The sequence below is a fragment of the Lissotriton helveticus genome, chromosome 9, assembly GCF_964261635.1.
Source record: "Lissotriton helveticus chromosome 9, aLisHel1.1, whole genome shotgun sequence".
Lineage (NCBI taxonomy): Eukaryota > Metazoa > Chordata > Amphibia > Caudata > Salamandridae > Lissotriton > Lissotriton helveticus.
The window spans coordinates 134,680,066-134,697,051 of NC_136070.1; the positions used below are offsets into that span (position 1 = coordinate 134,680,066).

The 16,986-nt window shown below is 43.9% G+C and overlaps 1 protein-coding gene across 2 annotated transcripts in view; it reads left to right on the forward strand.

Moving 5' to 3' along the window:
* TMEM87A (transmembrane protein 87A) overlaps nucleotides 1-16,986 on the forward strand; it is a 213,071-nt gene that overhangs the window by 85,701 nt on the left and 110,384 nt on the right. For both annotated transcript variants that reach the window (XM_078659633.1, XM_078659634.1), the window contains exon 8: nucleotides 12,651-12,712. In XM_078659633.1, coding sequence (XP_078515759.1) covers nucleotides 12,651-12,712 — 62 coding nt within the window. The remainder of the gene's footprint in view (nucleotides 1-12,650; nucleotides 12,713-16,986) is intronic.

The following is a 16,986-nucleotide window of genomic DNA, read 5'->3' on the forward strand; positions in this document are numbered from 1 at the left end:
CAAGGCAATGGACCCCAATGGATTACCCATCGAACTTTATAAACTGCGACCCGACAAAATGGCGCCCCACCTGAAGGATATGTTCCTTGAGGCCCTGGACTCGGGTTCCCTTCCCGCTGATCAGCGACTCGCCACTATTGTGGTAATTCACAAGGAGGGTAAGCCACGGGATCGCTGTGCCTCGTATAGACCTATATCTTTGCTTAATGCCGAACCCAAAATTCTAGCTAAATTGTTAGCTAATCGCTTGATTAAGGTGATCGGTGACTTGGTCCATCCGGACCAGTCAGGGTTCATTCCTCATCGGAATACTGCCCTTAATCTTCGGAGACTTCACGGAGTTCTCGCGAAGGCTGGGACTCTCCCTGAGTCGGCCATTTTAGCTTCTCTTGATGCTACTATGGCTTTCGACACTATCGAATGGCCCTATCTTTGGGCGGCCCTCTCGAAATTTGGATTCGCCCCGTGTTCATCGCTTGGGTGAAACTTCTTTATGAGATGCCCCTTGCCCAGGTGGTGGTTAATGGGAAGGCGTCCGGTGTCTTCGCACTCGGACGCGGTACTTGGCAGGGCTGCCCGCTGTCTCCATTGCTCTTCGCCCTCGCACTGGAACCGTTGGCGGAGTGGCTCCGTTGGGAGCCTTCTATAAAGGGCATTCGGTGGGCTCCCGATTTCGAGGATCGTGTCTCGCTGTACGCAGACGACATTCTCCTCTACCTAACTTCCCCTCATAAATCCTTAAACGTACTCTTCGATGTTCTTACCTCCTTTGGGAAGAACTCGGGTCTTGTTATTAATTGGACTAAATCCTGTGTCTACATTTTGGCTGGTGGTCTCCCCCCATTGCCCCGTAGATTTCCGATTCAAGTAACGGAGACCGGTTTTAAGTACTTGGGGATATATGTCTCTTTGGACCCCACTGTTCGCTATGAGCACAACTTGCTGCCCCCTGTTCAACGGCTGAAGCTAGATGTTACACGCTGAAGTCATTTGCCACTGTCACCGCTTGGTCGTGCGGCTCTCTTTAAAATGATGTCGCTGCCTAGATTTTTGTATGCGCTCCAGAACTCGTTTGACCCCGTTCCCTCTCGTTACTTTCGGGAGGTGGAGAGTTTGCAACGGAAACTGATTTGGGATGGCCGTGCACGCGTTGCTCTGTCTAAGCTCACGCTTCTGTGGTACGACGGTGGCATCGCCCTTCCCGACATCAGGCGCTATTACTGGGCCTCCCAACTAAGTGCGGTCAAACACGCAATGTATGTTCCCGGTCCCGCCCCCGCCTTCGCAATGGATAAACACCTTCTGCCGGAGGAAACTTCAATAGGGTGCTGTATTCCAGGAGGCTCTGTACGGCACTGACTGGACCCACTGGAGTCGCTGTACGTGTGTGGCACGATGCGAATGCGGCCTTGGGATGGAAGGATAGAGTCACTCGCGCGACCCCCTTGTATGACTCTGAATGTCTGGGTAACCTATGGCGAACGAAAGGATTTGACAAATGGGATATGATTGGAATCACTAAGGTGGGGGATCTTTGGTCTAAAGGCAATGTTAAGACTTTCGAGGCGCTTAAGACGGAATATGAACTTGGGGACAGAGAATTCTTCAGATACGCTCAAGTCCGACATGCCCTCCTGTCGCTCTTTGCGGTGGGTACAGATATCCCTGAATCCTCACCCCTTGAGGATCGTATTCTGGATGCATATGTGCCTGACAGCACTATTTCATTAATTTACAAGAAGCTGATCTACAACAGGGCTGACCTGCTCGTGCGCCTGAGGGCCTCGTGGATTGCCGACGGTCTAGAATTAGATGATGAGGACTGGCAGTCCGCTCTGTCCTCGCCAAAAGAAGTTGCCATACCCGCACGCCTTAGATTTGTTCAACTTAAGATCCTTCACCGTGTGTATGTCACTGGCCCGAGTCTGGTGCGCATGGGTTACTCTTCTGATGATTTGTGTAAGCGTGGTTGCGGTATGACTGGTACCTTCCTCCACATTTTATAGGAATGCCCGGAGGTGGTCGAGTTTTGGTCCCGTGTTCATGTCGTCATGGAGAGGGTCACCGGGGTGGCGCTACTGCCCGAGGCCAGGTGCTGCCTCCTGAATGTCGGGGAGCCCAATGACTACAATACGGCACAGATCACCTGGGCGACCCTTGGTAATATGATCACCAAAAGAGACATTGCACAGCTCTGGGGCTCCCGTAGGCCTCTGACGGTAACATTGTGGGCAGAGAATGTGGACTGGTGCATGTTTCGCGAGAAGACTGTGTATTTGTCGCGTGGAAGGCCCAGGAAGTGGGGCAGAATCTGGTCACAATGGAATGTATACCGTGGTAATATATGCACTCCCCCTCAAGATTTGTCTCCTGATGATACTTTGTCTCCCTGATTGACATTCCGACTATTAATTAACTTGTATTACTACTGGTTTCCTTGCTGCCCCCCCCCCCTCGAAACATCGCGACTGTGTTATGCACGTTATAATGCTAAAGCGCCAAGTACATGGACTCATGGCTGTATTTCCAATTTTTCTTGCCTTGTGTAACTTGTTATTGTTTCTGTTAATTTTCAATAAAAACTTAAAAAAAAAAAAACAATGTCCCTGTCGAGCCAGGTCAGTCTCTGCAGGAGTTCCCTTCAATGGCATTTAGATGTGTGTACCCAGTTCTGGATAGCCCCTGCCCTGGTGCAGCGTATTCTATGGTGATGATAGTCCAAGGACTTACTTTTCAGACGTCTTGTTTCAGACCATATTGGTGGCTGACACTTGTGTCTGCGTGGATTCACAACTATCAGTGGCCTCTGTTGTTATAAGGAGAGAATTATTACCGTAAAAGTGGTACAATTGAGATCAGTTTGCTGAGCCACAATCGCATTTCTTCCCCTTTGGAGAGGATTCAGGTTGAGATTCGGATGGACAACTTGATAATGATGTTGGCTGGCTGATGCATGAGCAAAAGAGTAGGCTCACAGTTGTAACACAACAATGTTGTGTGGCTCGGGTCTAATGCAAAGCAATGTCTATAGTCAAAGAGCTAATCTTGCTGGGATACTTGAAGTGAACGTGGGTGCAGTTCAATAGGCAACTCAGAATCAGAAAGTACTTTATTCGGCTAAAATCATTAACCATGAAAGTAACAACATGAACAACATACTATATAAAGAAGCTAACTAAAAATACACATACTCATTATATTTCATTTACACTAATAGTTTTCCTTAATTTCAAAACATGTTTAAAATAGTTTAAAAGAACCACAACAGTAAAAACAGTATCCATTCTCTGACATTCTAGGAAAGCTAAACGACATCTTTTTAAATTCATGTCTTTGAGAAAGGGGATTAAAAATTTTCGGCGAGGAATGGTATAAAATTTACAACAGAATAAAATGTGAATGTCAGATTGGGACGAGGAATCATCACAGGGGAGGTTGATAAAGTCTGCAACCATAAATTCATCTTTGGGAAGGACAGAAGTCTAAAAACAAGATTCAATCTAAAGCGGGTTAAAAGAAATCGATCGTGATTTGACATCAACAGGGTCAAATAGGGCTGTATTTTTACTCCAGTCAGTATCAGGTTATGCAAAGCAACTGTCTTTTTACTGGCTTCTGCTCTTCTTCTCTTATCCTTGAGGTATTCCAGGCTCAGTTTTTTCAAAGATCTTCTGGGTATAGTTCCCATAGATAATGGATCCTCATAATATTCACAGTGTCCAATATCAAACATAAATTGCTTAATATATGCTAACCATTCGACATTGGCCGTATTTTCCATGTTCAAAATATCCTGTATCACAGCCCGGTTAACTACACATTCATTAGTAGTCCATACCCTGTGCCACAAGAGAATGGGCTGTATTCTTATTAAATCTGATAAATAAGGTTGACCCAACTCCACATGGCAAATGTAAGTTGATACACTCTGCGGTACAGATAAAACATCCCATATAAATTTGTTTTCAACATTTTGTAGTGGGTCAATATTAGAAAAGCCCCAAAGTCCCGCACCATAGAGGGCTACGGATGTACATGTGGCATTATATATGGTCAAGATTTCTTTTATTGTTTTTTTCCCCAGCTTTTTCAAGAAAGTCTTAACGGCCATTATGGTTTTTTGGAACAAAAGAGTTCTGGCCTTTATGGCACTTAACCATCCCCCCCGTTCATGAAACAAAATACCCAAATAGGGAAAAAACGAAATATTTTCCGAGGGAACGTTATTTAAAAACATACTTTTCGACTTTTTACCAGATTTTGTGCCGCAGTTCATGGAGTATGTTTTACCACAGTTAATTTTCAAGTCTAAACACAACATGAACTTTTCAAAGGATACTAACAGTTTCTGTAAGGCCAAGGGGGTTCGAGCCATTAGAACGGCATCGTCCGCATACATGAGCGCAGGGATCAACCTCTTCCCCACTCTAGGCATGTCCCTGCACTCTTGCAGGAGACGATGTTCAAGTCCATTAATATAAAGAAGAAATAGGAACGGGGCCAGAACGCAGCCCTGGCGTACTCCGCGACCCACTCCAAATCTTCTAGTACATTCTCCCCCGCGGCCATATCGAACTGATGCGGTGGCACCTGAGTATAAATCTCTCAGGAAACAAATTATGGCATCGTCGACGCCTAACCCTTGCAAAATATCCCACAATTTAGTATGCGATACACAATCAAATGCCGAAGACAAATCAACAAACGTAAAATATAACCGTTCCCCTTTAACCCTAGTATATTTTTGTTGGATAATCATTAAGTTTAGGCATTGTTCCACGGTTCCCAAACCTTTCTGGAAGCCGTACTGTAGGTCACTCAAAATGTCATTTTCCTCAGCCCAGTTCTGGAGTCTTCCCAAAATTATTCTACCGAGAATTTTTACAGATGAATCAAGAAGGGAGATTGGCCTATAACATGCACAATTTTGTCTCTCGCCCTTCTTGTAAATCGGCACGATTATTGAGGTAAACCAGGATGAATGCAGGCCATTGGCTAGGGCGGCATTAAAAAGCTGTACCAACATGGGACCCCAAATCTCCATGTTTGCTTTATATAAATCTGCAGGGATCCCATCTGGGCCAGCAGCCTTTCCACCCTTAGTTGCATTTAATCCGATTAAAACTTCCTCCAGGGATATCACCAACTTTTCCTCACCCATTGCACTGTTCACATATTTAAAAACGTTAGTCGAGCAAGGAGCATCCTGCGAGCTATATAAAGTTGAAAAGTGTCCCACCCATTCCTCTTCGGTAATCACCGTCTTAATACGAGCCTTATGACTGTCAAAGAGGAAAGGGGCGTTAACTGCCCTCCAAAAAGCGGATGCATCTTTAGACTGTGCAGCCTCGCAGAGTTCTTCAAGGGCCTCCTTTTTCATAGCATTTTTCCTATTTTTCAGGGCCTTGTTATAAGTATTCCTTAACCCTCATATTACTAAGTGATCCCGGGGTGATCTATGGATGGCATATTTCAAATCACTTAGTGCCCTGGTACAAGCGGTATCGAACCAGCTTTTAGTACGCCTGGTCTTATTTCTTAGCTCCACCCACAGACTTTTCTTAATTTCAAGGGCTATTTTATCAAAATGCTCTAAGATCTGAATGGAGCAGGCCGTCTCCCCTAGGCAAATAGAAAAACTATCTGAACAGGTATTTAACAGTTTTGCCAAAAACTTTTCTGGCGTGACCTTGCCCCATTTTAGAGTATACCCATTTTGCCTACCCAGAATCAAATCAGAGGCTATATCTGGGGTGAGAATATGTTCGGAGTGGCCATAAAAAGGATTCTCGACCTCTAATGATAAGGGCAGATGATCACTTAGGGGTAACTCTAAGATCGTTAAACTATTGATTCTATTTCCATAACTATTTGATACAAGAATAAAATCAATAGTGGACATGGCTCCTCTGCCAACAAATGTCGGTTGAAAGGAAGTGGGGTTCTGAGCTATTTCATTCACAAAACCCAAGTCATACATAAATACTAGTTCATTAAGTAAATCCCCGATCAAGGAATGTTCAAAATGTGTTAGATTTATATCTTGTTCTAACATTAGGCCATTTGCTTATTTGATTTTTCTGTTTCATGTTGTATGTTTTCCCTAAGTGTTCTTAAGGTATTCAGTGTTTCATCTTTCGGGATATTATTGTAAAAATTAATCAAAATTACAATAAGTCCCTTTGTACATATGGTTATAAGTTGATAGTAATTTGAATTAGATTTAAAAGATACTTTCTCATATTTAAGCTTATTCGAGAGGAATGTTATTAAGCCTCCCTTCGCACGGCCATGTAGACCACCCTCAGCTGAAGTAAAGAAAGTTCTGTACCCGCTTAAATACACGGGTTCTGTGGTCCACGTTTCTTGGAGGGCCACAACATCCCGCTCATTTAGGATTATCTCCAGTGATGGATTGTCTATCTTATTTTTTAAACCTGCTACATTCCAAGATAGGAATGTACAGGAATTCCCTTTTTTGTTACTTCCTTCCTCTTCCACCGTCGAGATATCACAAACTATCTCCTTACATCGGGGGCTTATTCTTCCACTGTTATCCCCGGCCTCAACCTTCTGGGCTATAGCAGTACTAGAAGGAAGCTCCTCACCAGCACCAGAATTTATATTTATGGTCGGTTCTGAGAATAAGGTTATTCGGCATCCCTCCCCTAAGGAGGGCATTATAGGGTTACATTTAGGTACATCAACCTCTTCTAGACTCCGAGTGTTTGTCTGATCGGCAACCTTTTCAAGTCAATCGACATAATCATGGCCCGAAAATACATCGAATCTGTTGTAGGTTGGAAGATTATAGGCTGGGCACAAAAAATCTCTATTCTCCCGGAATAGGTTGTTATTCCTATAATCCACTCCAGACGTGGTTGTGAAGAATTGCCTCCGATTAATAGCAAACTGTGTCCCAGGTTGGGATAATGGATTCAAACCATATCCACATTGGTTTGAAGAAAACCAATCTACAGGATGTCTTACTCTATCCCTATCTCCAGGATTTTGTCCTGGACAATACGGATAGAAATAACTAAGATAGTGAGTAGAGATAGAGTCACTGCCTTTTGACTCATACCAATCTCCTATATGGCGAACTGCTCTGTGGTCTTTGAAATTTATAAAAATTACATCCCCTTTCTTATCTTTGTGTCTAGAGCCCACCCAAACTGATCTCCTCACAGTCAAGATTTCTCCATTGATATGCGCTGGCAGGGGTCTGTTATTATATAACCAATGTGTTACTTTATTTCTTAATGCATGGTGATCTTCCCTAGCATCCATAGATAACTCGGGGACGCCTGCCATAACTATAGTGTAGGGGGCAGCTTCAGGCAGTAGGTCAACCGTTCTCTTTTGGTATTATATTATAAGGATTTGCGGTGCCATTCTCCTTAATGGCCTTAGATTGGGGTATCTGTGGCCTTTCTTCTACCAACATTTTTCCCTCTCCTTGGCCGCCTAATCTACTCACAGGTTTAATGTCAGGCTTCTTTTTTAACAGGGTTACAGGTGGAACACTTTTGAATATAGGGCCAGTCAATTTTATCCCTTCTTGAGCAGTTTTTGTGGGGGGGACTGGGCAAGGTGATGCTAATTTAGGAGCAGTCGCCGTTGACACAGGTAAACCACTAGATTTCATTAGATTCACCCCCTGTATTAGATCAGCTAGTAATTGTGTATTTCTCCCTACTTTTTCATCTAGCTGGTCAAATCTGATATTACACAAAATCATTTTTTCCAACAGTGGCTGAATTAGGCCTTTTAACAAACTTTCTAATTTCGCAAATAAGCCAGTCTAACCACAGGAACAAAAATCAGTTATCGATTGAGGTAAAATTGGGAGAGATGGTAAGGTCGCCGCATCAGTCACAACTGGGGTCGAACTCCTCTTCTGTACTTTAGGTTCCCTAGTAGGCATAGGACAACCCCCTCTTTTTTTAGTAATATTAGTAGTGATTTTCAATGGTGACATCTGGGTTAAGTTAGTAAGTGGAGCAGGAGAAAATCTGGGGGAGTCAGAAAGCCCGTCGTCATCATAAGTACCACATGGACTCATGTGGTGAGGTTTCAAACTAACCGGAGTTGTTAATATGGAGAACTCAGTTGTGGAATAATCAGATACACCAATTTTATCCTCCCTTTTTCCTAAATTGGGAGACCTGGTTTCTTCCACACTGCTATGTACATACAATCCCGATGGGGCTGAACCTATATTGCCCACACAAGTACTTTTACTTATCATGTTAACCACTTGTGAGCTTTTTCTAGGTGCTTGTACTTGTACTTTGTGCATTAGCTTCCCCCTTCTCTTTCGTGTTTTTGCCTTTTTAAATATTCTTACAGGTGGGGTATGATTTTGTTTTTCCACGATATCTGGATAGTCAGAAAGTTTTGTAACATGGACCTGTGCGGTCGCAGTAACTACCTTACCACCGGGAATAGGAGGTTTTTTAGGCGAGGATATGTCAATTAAGAGCGCCTCCTCCTGCGTCACTGAAAAGTTCCCCTGTCCAAGAGAGGCACGTCTATTAGAATTAATCTGAGTAATTTTTTGGATTAAATAATTACCCATAGGCCCTTTATCTAATTTCTCCTTACACATTTTACTAGCTTAAAATTAAACAGATTCTGAAACGATTTTACAAGTAGTTAAAATAAATAATAATATTTTTAAAAAAACGAAACAACACGGCTACAACACTCAGTGTCCGTGCCTTTGTCCTAAATAAATATGACAGATGTTGTCAATAAGAGTACCTAGCTGTCAAGAGTCCCAAGTCCCAAGAGCACCGGCGTCTAGTGCTCAGTCCAGTCTCTGCAGGCCTCTGAGGGCCTCAGAGGGCCCGCCCTTTGCCCGGGCTTCGCTCCGCGCTTTGCTCCGCGCGCGTCCCGCTAGCGCGTCAAGGGCTATCTGTAAATAGCGGGAGGGGGCGGGAAGCGGACCAGCTGCGGCGAGTCAGGTAACGCAGCGCCCGCTGGTCCTCGCAGTCCCTGAAGGTGTTAACGTCCCTCGGCGGTCACCTCGTGGGTCAGAAAATCCGGCAGAGTAAATGCCTCGAGCGGCACCCGCAAAGCGGGAGCCGCGAGGCGTGAGGCAGCAAAGGGCAAAGAGTCCAAGTGGGGCTTCACAGAGTCTCCGTATGCAGGTACAGCACGGAGCACACCCAGCCCTCCACTCTTCAAATCCAGGCGGGAGGGGGCGGGAAGAGGACCAGCTGCGGCGAGTCAGGTAACGCAGCGCCCGCTGGTCCTCGCAGTCCCTGAAGGTGTTAACGTCCCTCGGCGGTCACCTCGTGGGTCAGAAAATCCGGCAGAGTAAATGCCTCGAGCGGCACCCGCGAAGCGGGGGCCGCGAGGCGTGAGGCAGCAAAGGGCAAAGAGTCCAAGTGGGGCTTCACAGAGTCTCCGTATGCAGGTACAGCACGGAGCACACCCAGCCCTCCACTCTTCAAATCCAGGCGGGAGGGGGTGGGAAGAGGACCAGCTGCGGCGAGTCAGGTAACGCAGCGCCCGCTGGTCCTCGCAGTCCCTGAAGGTGTTAACGTCCCTCGGCGGTCAGAAAATCCGGCAGAGTAAATGCCTCGAGCGGCACCCGCGAAGCGGGGGCCGCAAGGCGTGAGGCAGCAAAGGGCAAAGAGTCCAAGTGGGGCTTCACAGAGTCTCCGTATGCAGGTACAGCAACTCTAATTCCTGTACAAATGAGAGTTTCACTTGTAAACTCTTTGGAAGGTCTTCTCAGCGTGTGTTCTTCACTGGTTGGCCTATTCCTAATGTGGCTCAGTAAAACATATCCGCCTTTCTCGTCAACACATTTCCGTCCAAGTAGGCTGCCCTTTTGTCATTGATTAGAGGATTACTCCTTAATATAAAGAGACACACATCACAGATCATTCTCATTGCCCTCACCTGGGCAATATGTCCTTAGTACTCAACGAAGTTTAAATTGAGCATGCCACCCCTTTGGCTTCTTCTGGCTTTGAGAAAACGTATATATCAATACTTCAGGGCAGTTTTAGGTGCTAATCTGTAGACCTGAAATCTGTATTCATGGAGAAGAACATAGTATGTTTGATTATTATGCTGCCCGACTTTTTAAATATAGAGCTGGTATCTAAATGCCATATATTGTGCCTTGCATGTATTTTAGGAGCCCCATGTATTGTACATTTACTCATCTGCTTGGGCTATATAACTTGTTATTCATTTGCAACACCTGATGCATTTTTTTCATTATTATGCAACAATTACATTTATCATGTGATTTGATAGAATGCTTTTCGTTCATATATTCATGTGTTCATTTGAATAGATGACACCTATGATGAAAAACTATAATATCTTTAGGCTTTAACATGAGTGTTGGCAATGGAATTTCTCAAAATAAAGAACAGAGAGAGTATATAATAGCTGTTCTCAGTCCTCTGTGTGAGAGAGAGAGGGAGAGAGAGATCAGGACTTCAGTGACATTCACAATAGCAGAGCAGCATAGCTCTAAGTTGAGCCACCCAAGGTCAGATGGGACTATTTGCCTCATAGCATTTTCCAGAAGAGACACAACAATATATAGAACATATGAAATTCATGTTCAAACCTGTGTCGATTCTATCAAAATACTTAAATACTCATGTGGGGTGCCTCAGGGCTCATCCCTGAGCCCTACGTTATTTAACGTGTATATGGCACCCCTGGAGGGTGTGGTGTCTCCGTTTGGCTTTAAGACCATAAGCTATGCGGACGACACTCAGCTAGTGGTGGGTCTGACACAGCTGGAGAAACAGCCTGAAACGCTCCATTCATGCCTAAGAGAGGTGTTTGACTGGATGACCAGGTCATCGCTCAAATTGAATGGCTCAAAAACTGAGCTGATGATCTTGGGCCACTCAAGCTTTGTCCTCTCGCCGAGCAGCTGGCCCAACTGTATGGGCACTCCGCCTGACCCAAAGAAGGAGATTAAGAGCCTGGGGGTCTGGCTGGAGCCTGATCTGTCCTTTAGGACACACGCCAAGAAGATCGCTGGCGTGTGTTATGGACTGCTCCGTTCGGCCCGTAAGGTTCTCCCCCTCTTACCTGAACTCTCCCGGAAGCTGTTAGTCCAAGGTCTAATCATCTCACGCCTGGACTACAGTAATGCACTCTTTCTCGGAGCACCGGAATCAACGTTCAAAATCCTGCAACAAGTGCAGAACGCGGCAGCCAGGCTGCTGCGGAACGTTCCGGCCAGGCAATCAGCCAGGCCCGCTCTAAAGGCACTCCATTGGCTCCCGGTCAAAGAGAGAGTGACCTTCAAAGCCCTCTGTATTGCTCACAAGAGCATGCAGGGGAAAGGACCTGCTATTCTGAAGGACATGATTCAGCCATATAAGCCCACCAGAGCCTTACGCTCCAATAATAAACACCTCCTTCAGATAAAGAGAATTAGGAGAGCCCGTTCAGGTGGCAGGAGCTTTTCTATTCATACTGCACACGCCTGGAACTCCCTCCCACTCTCACTACGCTCTGAACCAAACCTGCTCAGGTTCAGGAAACATTTGAAAACTTATCTATTTCCAGAATAATTCTAAATCTGTTCTGTTTCGCATAGGCAACTTGCTCTGATTCTCTATAAGCGCTGGGATGCCTCTGGGTAACCGTGCGCGGTACAAAATTCGTTAATAATAATAATAATAATAATGTCAATTCCTTTGATGCTTATGTATTAGACTTTGAGGGATTCTTACAAAATGCATCTTGTATTTGTAATTTCCGTGATTATGTCATCACTAAGATTTTACGTATTTCTCATATGATTTTGTTTAATTTAATTTGCACTAAAATTGGCTTTTAATAAGGGCTTGGAACATAAGTGTGGCTTTCTTGTGTGGGTGTGCATCTTGTAGCCAAGGTTTGCCTTTAGAACTCACAACAACAATAAATGAATATGCTTGACAGAAGTTCTGTCGCACTACGACTGACATGGTTAGTGATAATGATGCTGTTGTCATGTGTGGAAGGTAAGAGACCTTCTGCTTAAAATCTCGACACCTACGTAGTCTGGAGAGTAGCAAGTCTTGCCTGAAACTCCATGATTTACTCTTTGACTAATGATTGGTGAAACTAATATTTCGAGTGGGTAAAAGTAGGTGGCAACACATATAGCTACATGTGTCCGCTGCCTCAGTGGTACTCATTAGAGAAATTGGAGATTTAAGCAACCACAATGATTTGACTGCTATCTGCAGTGCGCAATAAGAACCATACAGTAGTTCATATAGTCAGTCTTGGCACACATGTAATCAGGCAGGACAGATGTGCACCTCATGAACACTGATTTGGAGTACACTGATCTGCCCATGTGAACTTTGAAGTATACTGTATGGTTATCACTATGCGGAGTATATTCTTGCAGAAGAACCATTGCTACAGATACGTAACAATTTTATTCCGAGTTTGTGAAAAGGGTCATTTATGTATATAACCCACTTCTTGTGCCCCACTGGGCTCATTCCTTTATCTCTAGACTGTACATAGTTATTCCACAAAAATAATTGGAATCCTAGATTCATAGACATGCAATCCTGATCACGGTTCACTTCCTAATGATTGAATTTCATTGCGCTTTTGTAGTGCCTGTACTAACCAGCTATTGTGTTTTGCATTTGTAGTGATTGTGGAAGTGAAGGGTCCTTATGAATACCTACCTCTTTCCGATTATCCCCTTATGATTGTAAGTAAAGCATCTTACATTTACAAACTCAATTAAACAGTCTGCTAGTATATGATTTTATACTGTGCTTTTAAAATAAAAAAAAGACATTACATTACACATCAATTTGCTATTGCCTTGGCATTGTTAAGAGAGCTTGACATTTTTAATGCTTAAATAATATGTGATGTTAAGAGGGAATAACATCTCACGTCTTAGATATGGATCTGTGTTGCAAATTCAAGTTGTGTGAAACAAAGGTCTCACACACCTGCTTTAGGTGTCCATAGCCACTTCCAGTGAGCTCATCTATCTCCAACACTACATATCTTTTTTGTAACTTTTATTTTGAGTTTTGAAACATAGACAGGCATAGTTACAGAGCTATGGACGTTTTGAGGCATATATTAGAGTATGTAAGGTACAATAATTAGCACTGTGGCAATCAGGGTTACAAACATCAACTTAAAAGATTAGACTCATTAGTCCCTGCATTACACATTCAATCAGAGGGTTTAAGGTATCAGATCCTTAAGACGTGAGTGTGGCACTCCTTTTACTGTGGAGATATGTTTGCAGAGGTTCCCACAGATTTCTGGGAAGAGCTGGGAGTGGCAATAAGAAGCTATATAACTCTGCATTTTTGCTGTGACTTGTAAGGTCTCTCAACCAGTCATACTTTTCAGGCCCAAAGCATTGCTATAATGCCTCGCTACTCTGCACTTTCCCTGCAGAAGGGCGAAAATTATGAACTTACGGAGGGGTTTGAGAACTCCTTTAATATAGCCCAGCATTACCACCATTAAGTCCATTGGCAAGTTTGGAGTTAGCATTATATGTAGCTCATCCAGTAGATCCTAACCCGGGGGCATGTCCGCACCATATGAAGAAAGTCAGCATTCATCATCTTACACCACCAACACACACTGTGAATCTGTAGACATACCCGTGCAATAGGTGCTGTTTGCCATTATATGAACCCCCCTTTGTTTGATAACAGCAATACAACCATTCTGTGTCTTCAATGTCATGCCTCTAGTCCTGTTCCCACTTATTTTTCAGAGTCCTTGTGTCACCCTGCTGAGAATCTACAAAGCAGTTGTAGTTTTTTGTAGTTAACTTATAGGGGCAAGTGTCTGCTACAGTCATTGTCAAAAGCTGCCACTCAGGTGGTTCATCTAGGAAGGACAGGTAAACCTATTTTCTTGAGGAGCGGAGGCATTGATAGATTAGTATATTCAAGGAGTTGGGAGGGGCACTGTTAAGGTATTCACCAATTGTTAAAAACACTTGTCAATAAACAATTGTTTCACCAAAGCTAGTTCTTGGGCTCAAAGTTGTCTGGCAATACCTATCTCGCTGGTCAGGGCACGTTTAAGGTGCTTAATCAGGGGAAGAAGTGGCGAGTACACCTCTGTTACTTCAGCCTTCTTGGCCAGCCTAGTCCATACCCACCCAGTACAATGCACCATATGTATTTACTTGGTTGGGCGATTGTGTTGCATCAGTATTGTCAGCCGTTGACTCATTACTGCCTCAAGATCTCGAAGAGGTGTTTGTTTCTTGTTTAGTATCCACCCATATGTTAATTGGTCCTGTGCTACGAGATTGTAAATCTCAAAGTCCGGTGCAGCAAATCCTCCCTGACAATAAGGCATTTGGATTTTATGCCAGGTTGTCTGGGGTTGGCTCGTGATAGCTGCACCATCAAGGAGTGAAGTTGAGAGAACAATAATTTGTTAAGAGGGATTGGAATGTTTAGCATCGTGGGAAGGATTATGATTTTCATGAGTGCAATTCTGCCCATCATCAACAATGATAGTTTAATCCATCTCTACCCAGGCTGGCAACATCTTTCATGCATGTACCAAAGTGTTTGCTTTTTACCATAGGTAAGTCCCAATGGAGTTTTGTGCCCAAATATCAGATATGTTCTCTCTGCCATTTACGGGGGTGCTGGGCATCGCGGGTATGGATAAAAGTGGTGATGGCCATCATCAAATATTTAACCCAGTTGATCTGGAGCCCATACCAATTACCAAATGTAATCAATCATCCATTATTAGGTTTGGGTTTAGCTTGGGGTCGTTTGCTAATAACAAGATATTGTCTGGGTACATCAAGAGAGCTTTTCTGCGGGTACCAAACTGGATACCACAGTGGCGATCAAATTCCCTTAGGAGGCAGGCCAAGGCCTCCACTGCTATAGCAAATATGATTGGAGATAATGGGCATTCTTGCTTCTTATCACGGTATATTTTGAAGGAGGTCACAATGATCCTGGCAGTTGGCTCTGTATTTAACAATGTATCCCATTTTAATAATGCTTTACTTATTCCCATACCCTTCAGCACCATTATGATAAAGGAGTATTCAATAGAATCAAAAGCTTTTTTTGCATGATGGTCTGGATGGACTAAGGTGGGCAAAAGGGGTAGAAGCCTATTTAGCCAGTATTTTGTTGTCAATATTAATCGGGGCAGGGGACGATAGGACTCGCATGAGTGTGATTGCTTACCTGGTGTCAGTAGTGTAATGGCCCCTGCATCCCATAGTGTCGGCGGGAGTGTCTCCCTCTCAAATGCCTCGTCGTATACCACCAGTAAGAACAGGGCCAGGTTGCAGCATACACTTTATATGCAGAATAAAAACCATTAAAAGCATGAGGAATGGTAAGTCCCCACCTGAGGTCTTCCCATTCTGCATGGTTTTAATCACAACTTTGATTTCCTTTTTCACAATAGGAGCACAGAGAGGGACCCACAGGTGAATCACCAGCCACGCCAATGTGGCCCTGTCAAGATATTTGAGAATCTCCTATAGTAGTCCAAAAATTCTGTGGACCAATCAGACCTACAAGTGTGCTACCTGTGTTATTGGCTTCCTCAAATTCTCCTGCTTTGGTATATTTCCCCAGAAACTTTACCTCCATAACTGCTACTCCATATCTGCTTCTTCTGGTTTGAATGTACTTGTTCTCGTGGGTTCAATGGATCATCATCACTGCGTTCCAGGACCTTAATTTCAGCCTCCAACCTCAATAAGTGGCTTCGGATTGACTTAAGGACACCATGGGATTTATAAATGCCAAGTCTGGTGGCTTGGTGGACTAATGCATCCACTACAGGAGCCTGTGTCCGACCTAACGGTCACAGATTAAAATCCCGGCAGGTCCACTCAGCCTTTCATCCATCTGAGGTTGATAAAATGAGTAACATTGAGTTGAGTAACAATAAACATCTGTTATTCAGCTCCATGATACCCCGTTTGGGGTTAACGTGCACTCTGCAAATACACATGTTATGTTATGTTATTCATCCCTAATTACAGTCTTAAAAGCCTCCCACAGCATGTAAAAGGTGACAAGTGAATTTCAGCTCTGAAATCCAAGTCTAATAGGGCAGTGGGATGGAATCTCCACAGCCGATGATGCCTGGCATGTACTGATACATTCTGAGAGATAAGGACCAGGTAGTGGTCAGTAAACAGTATAGATTGTAAATTCTATTGTATAGTTAATAAAAACCATTACAAAAAATAAAATGCAGTAATATTTAAAACTGATCGAAAGATATATACATAATTAAGGATTAAAACCAAGGGTAAGGTATGATATCCTTTGAACTTCGAAAAGCCAAGTCAGTTATAGAGGAAGCAGTTACAAAGATGCAAGATCAGGGTTTGTGTTGGATCTTTGCAGGAGTTCCTCTTTTTTTCTTAAACATGGTGATAAATTTAACTGATCTACGAATGAGTTGCGGGTCCGCTGAGCACAGGACTTGTATGATCGCAGAACGGCAGGTGCGAATTCCGTGTTCATTGAATTTCGCTTTTAGCCTGTTCTGGCGTTCCTGGTCCAATGCGGGACAAATGCAAATCAGGTGGATAAAATCTTGTTTTGCGGCACCACATAAGTCACACTCCTTGGAGACTTGGGACCTCCAATTAGGTTGATCGGCATTTGTTGGCAGGTTGCCCATCCTTAACACCATCGATGCGGTGCATTTTCCCGCTATGCGCTGGAAAATTCAAAAAACCGCGGTTCATGACGAGCTCAGCTCGTCATGAGTGTACAAGAGGTGTACTTCATGACGAGCTGAGCTCGTCATGAGCGTCGAAGGTGTTAAGCTGAGGTATTTGAGTTTGACATATGAAGAAAAGGCAAGTCCTAAATAGGCTGCCGGTGTGGACTTTTTGTATGATTGTATTGTCATCCAGGCATGTGAGCATTATTATAGGTAGGTAAGTCAATGCTTCCGTCTAGCCCATGACATTTCTGGTAGCTAGCCAATAGT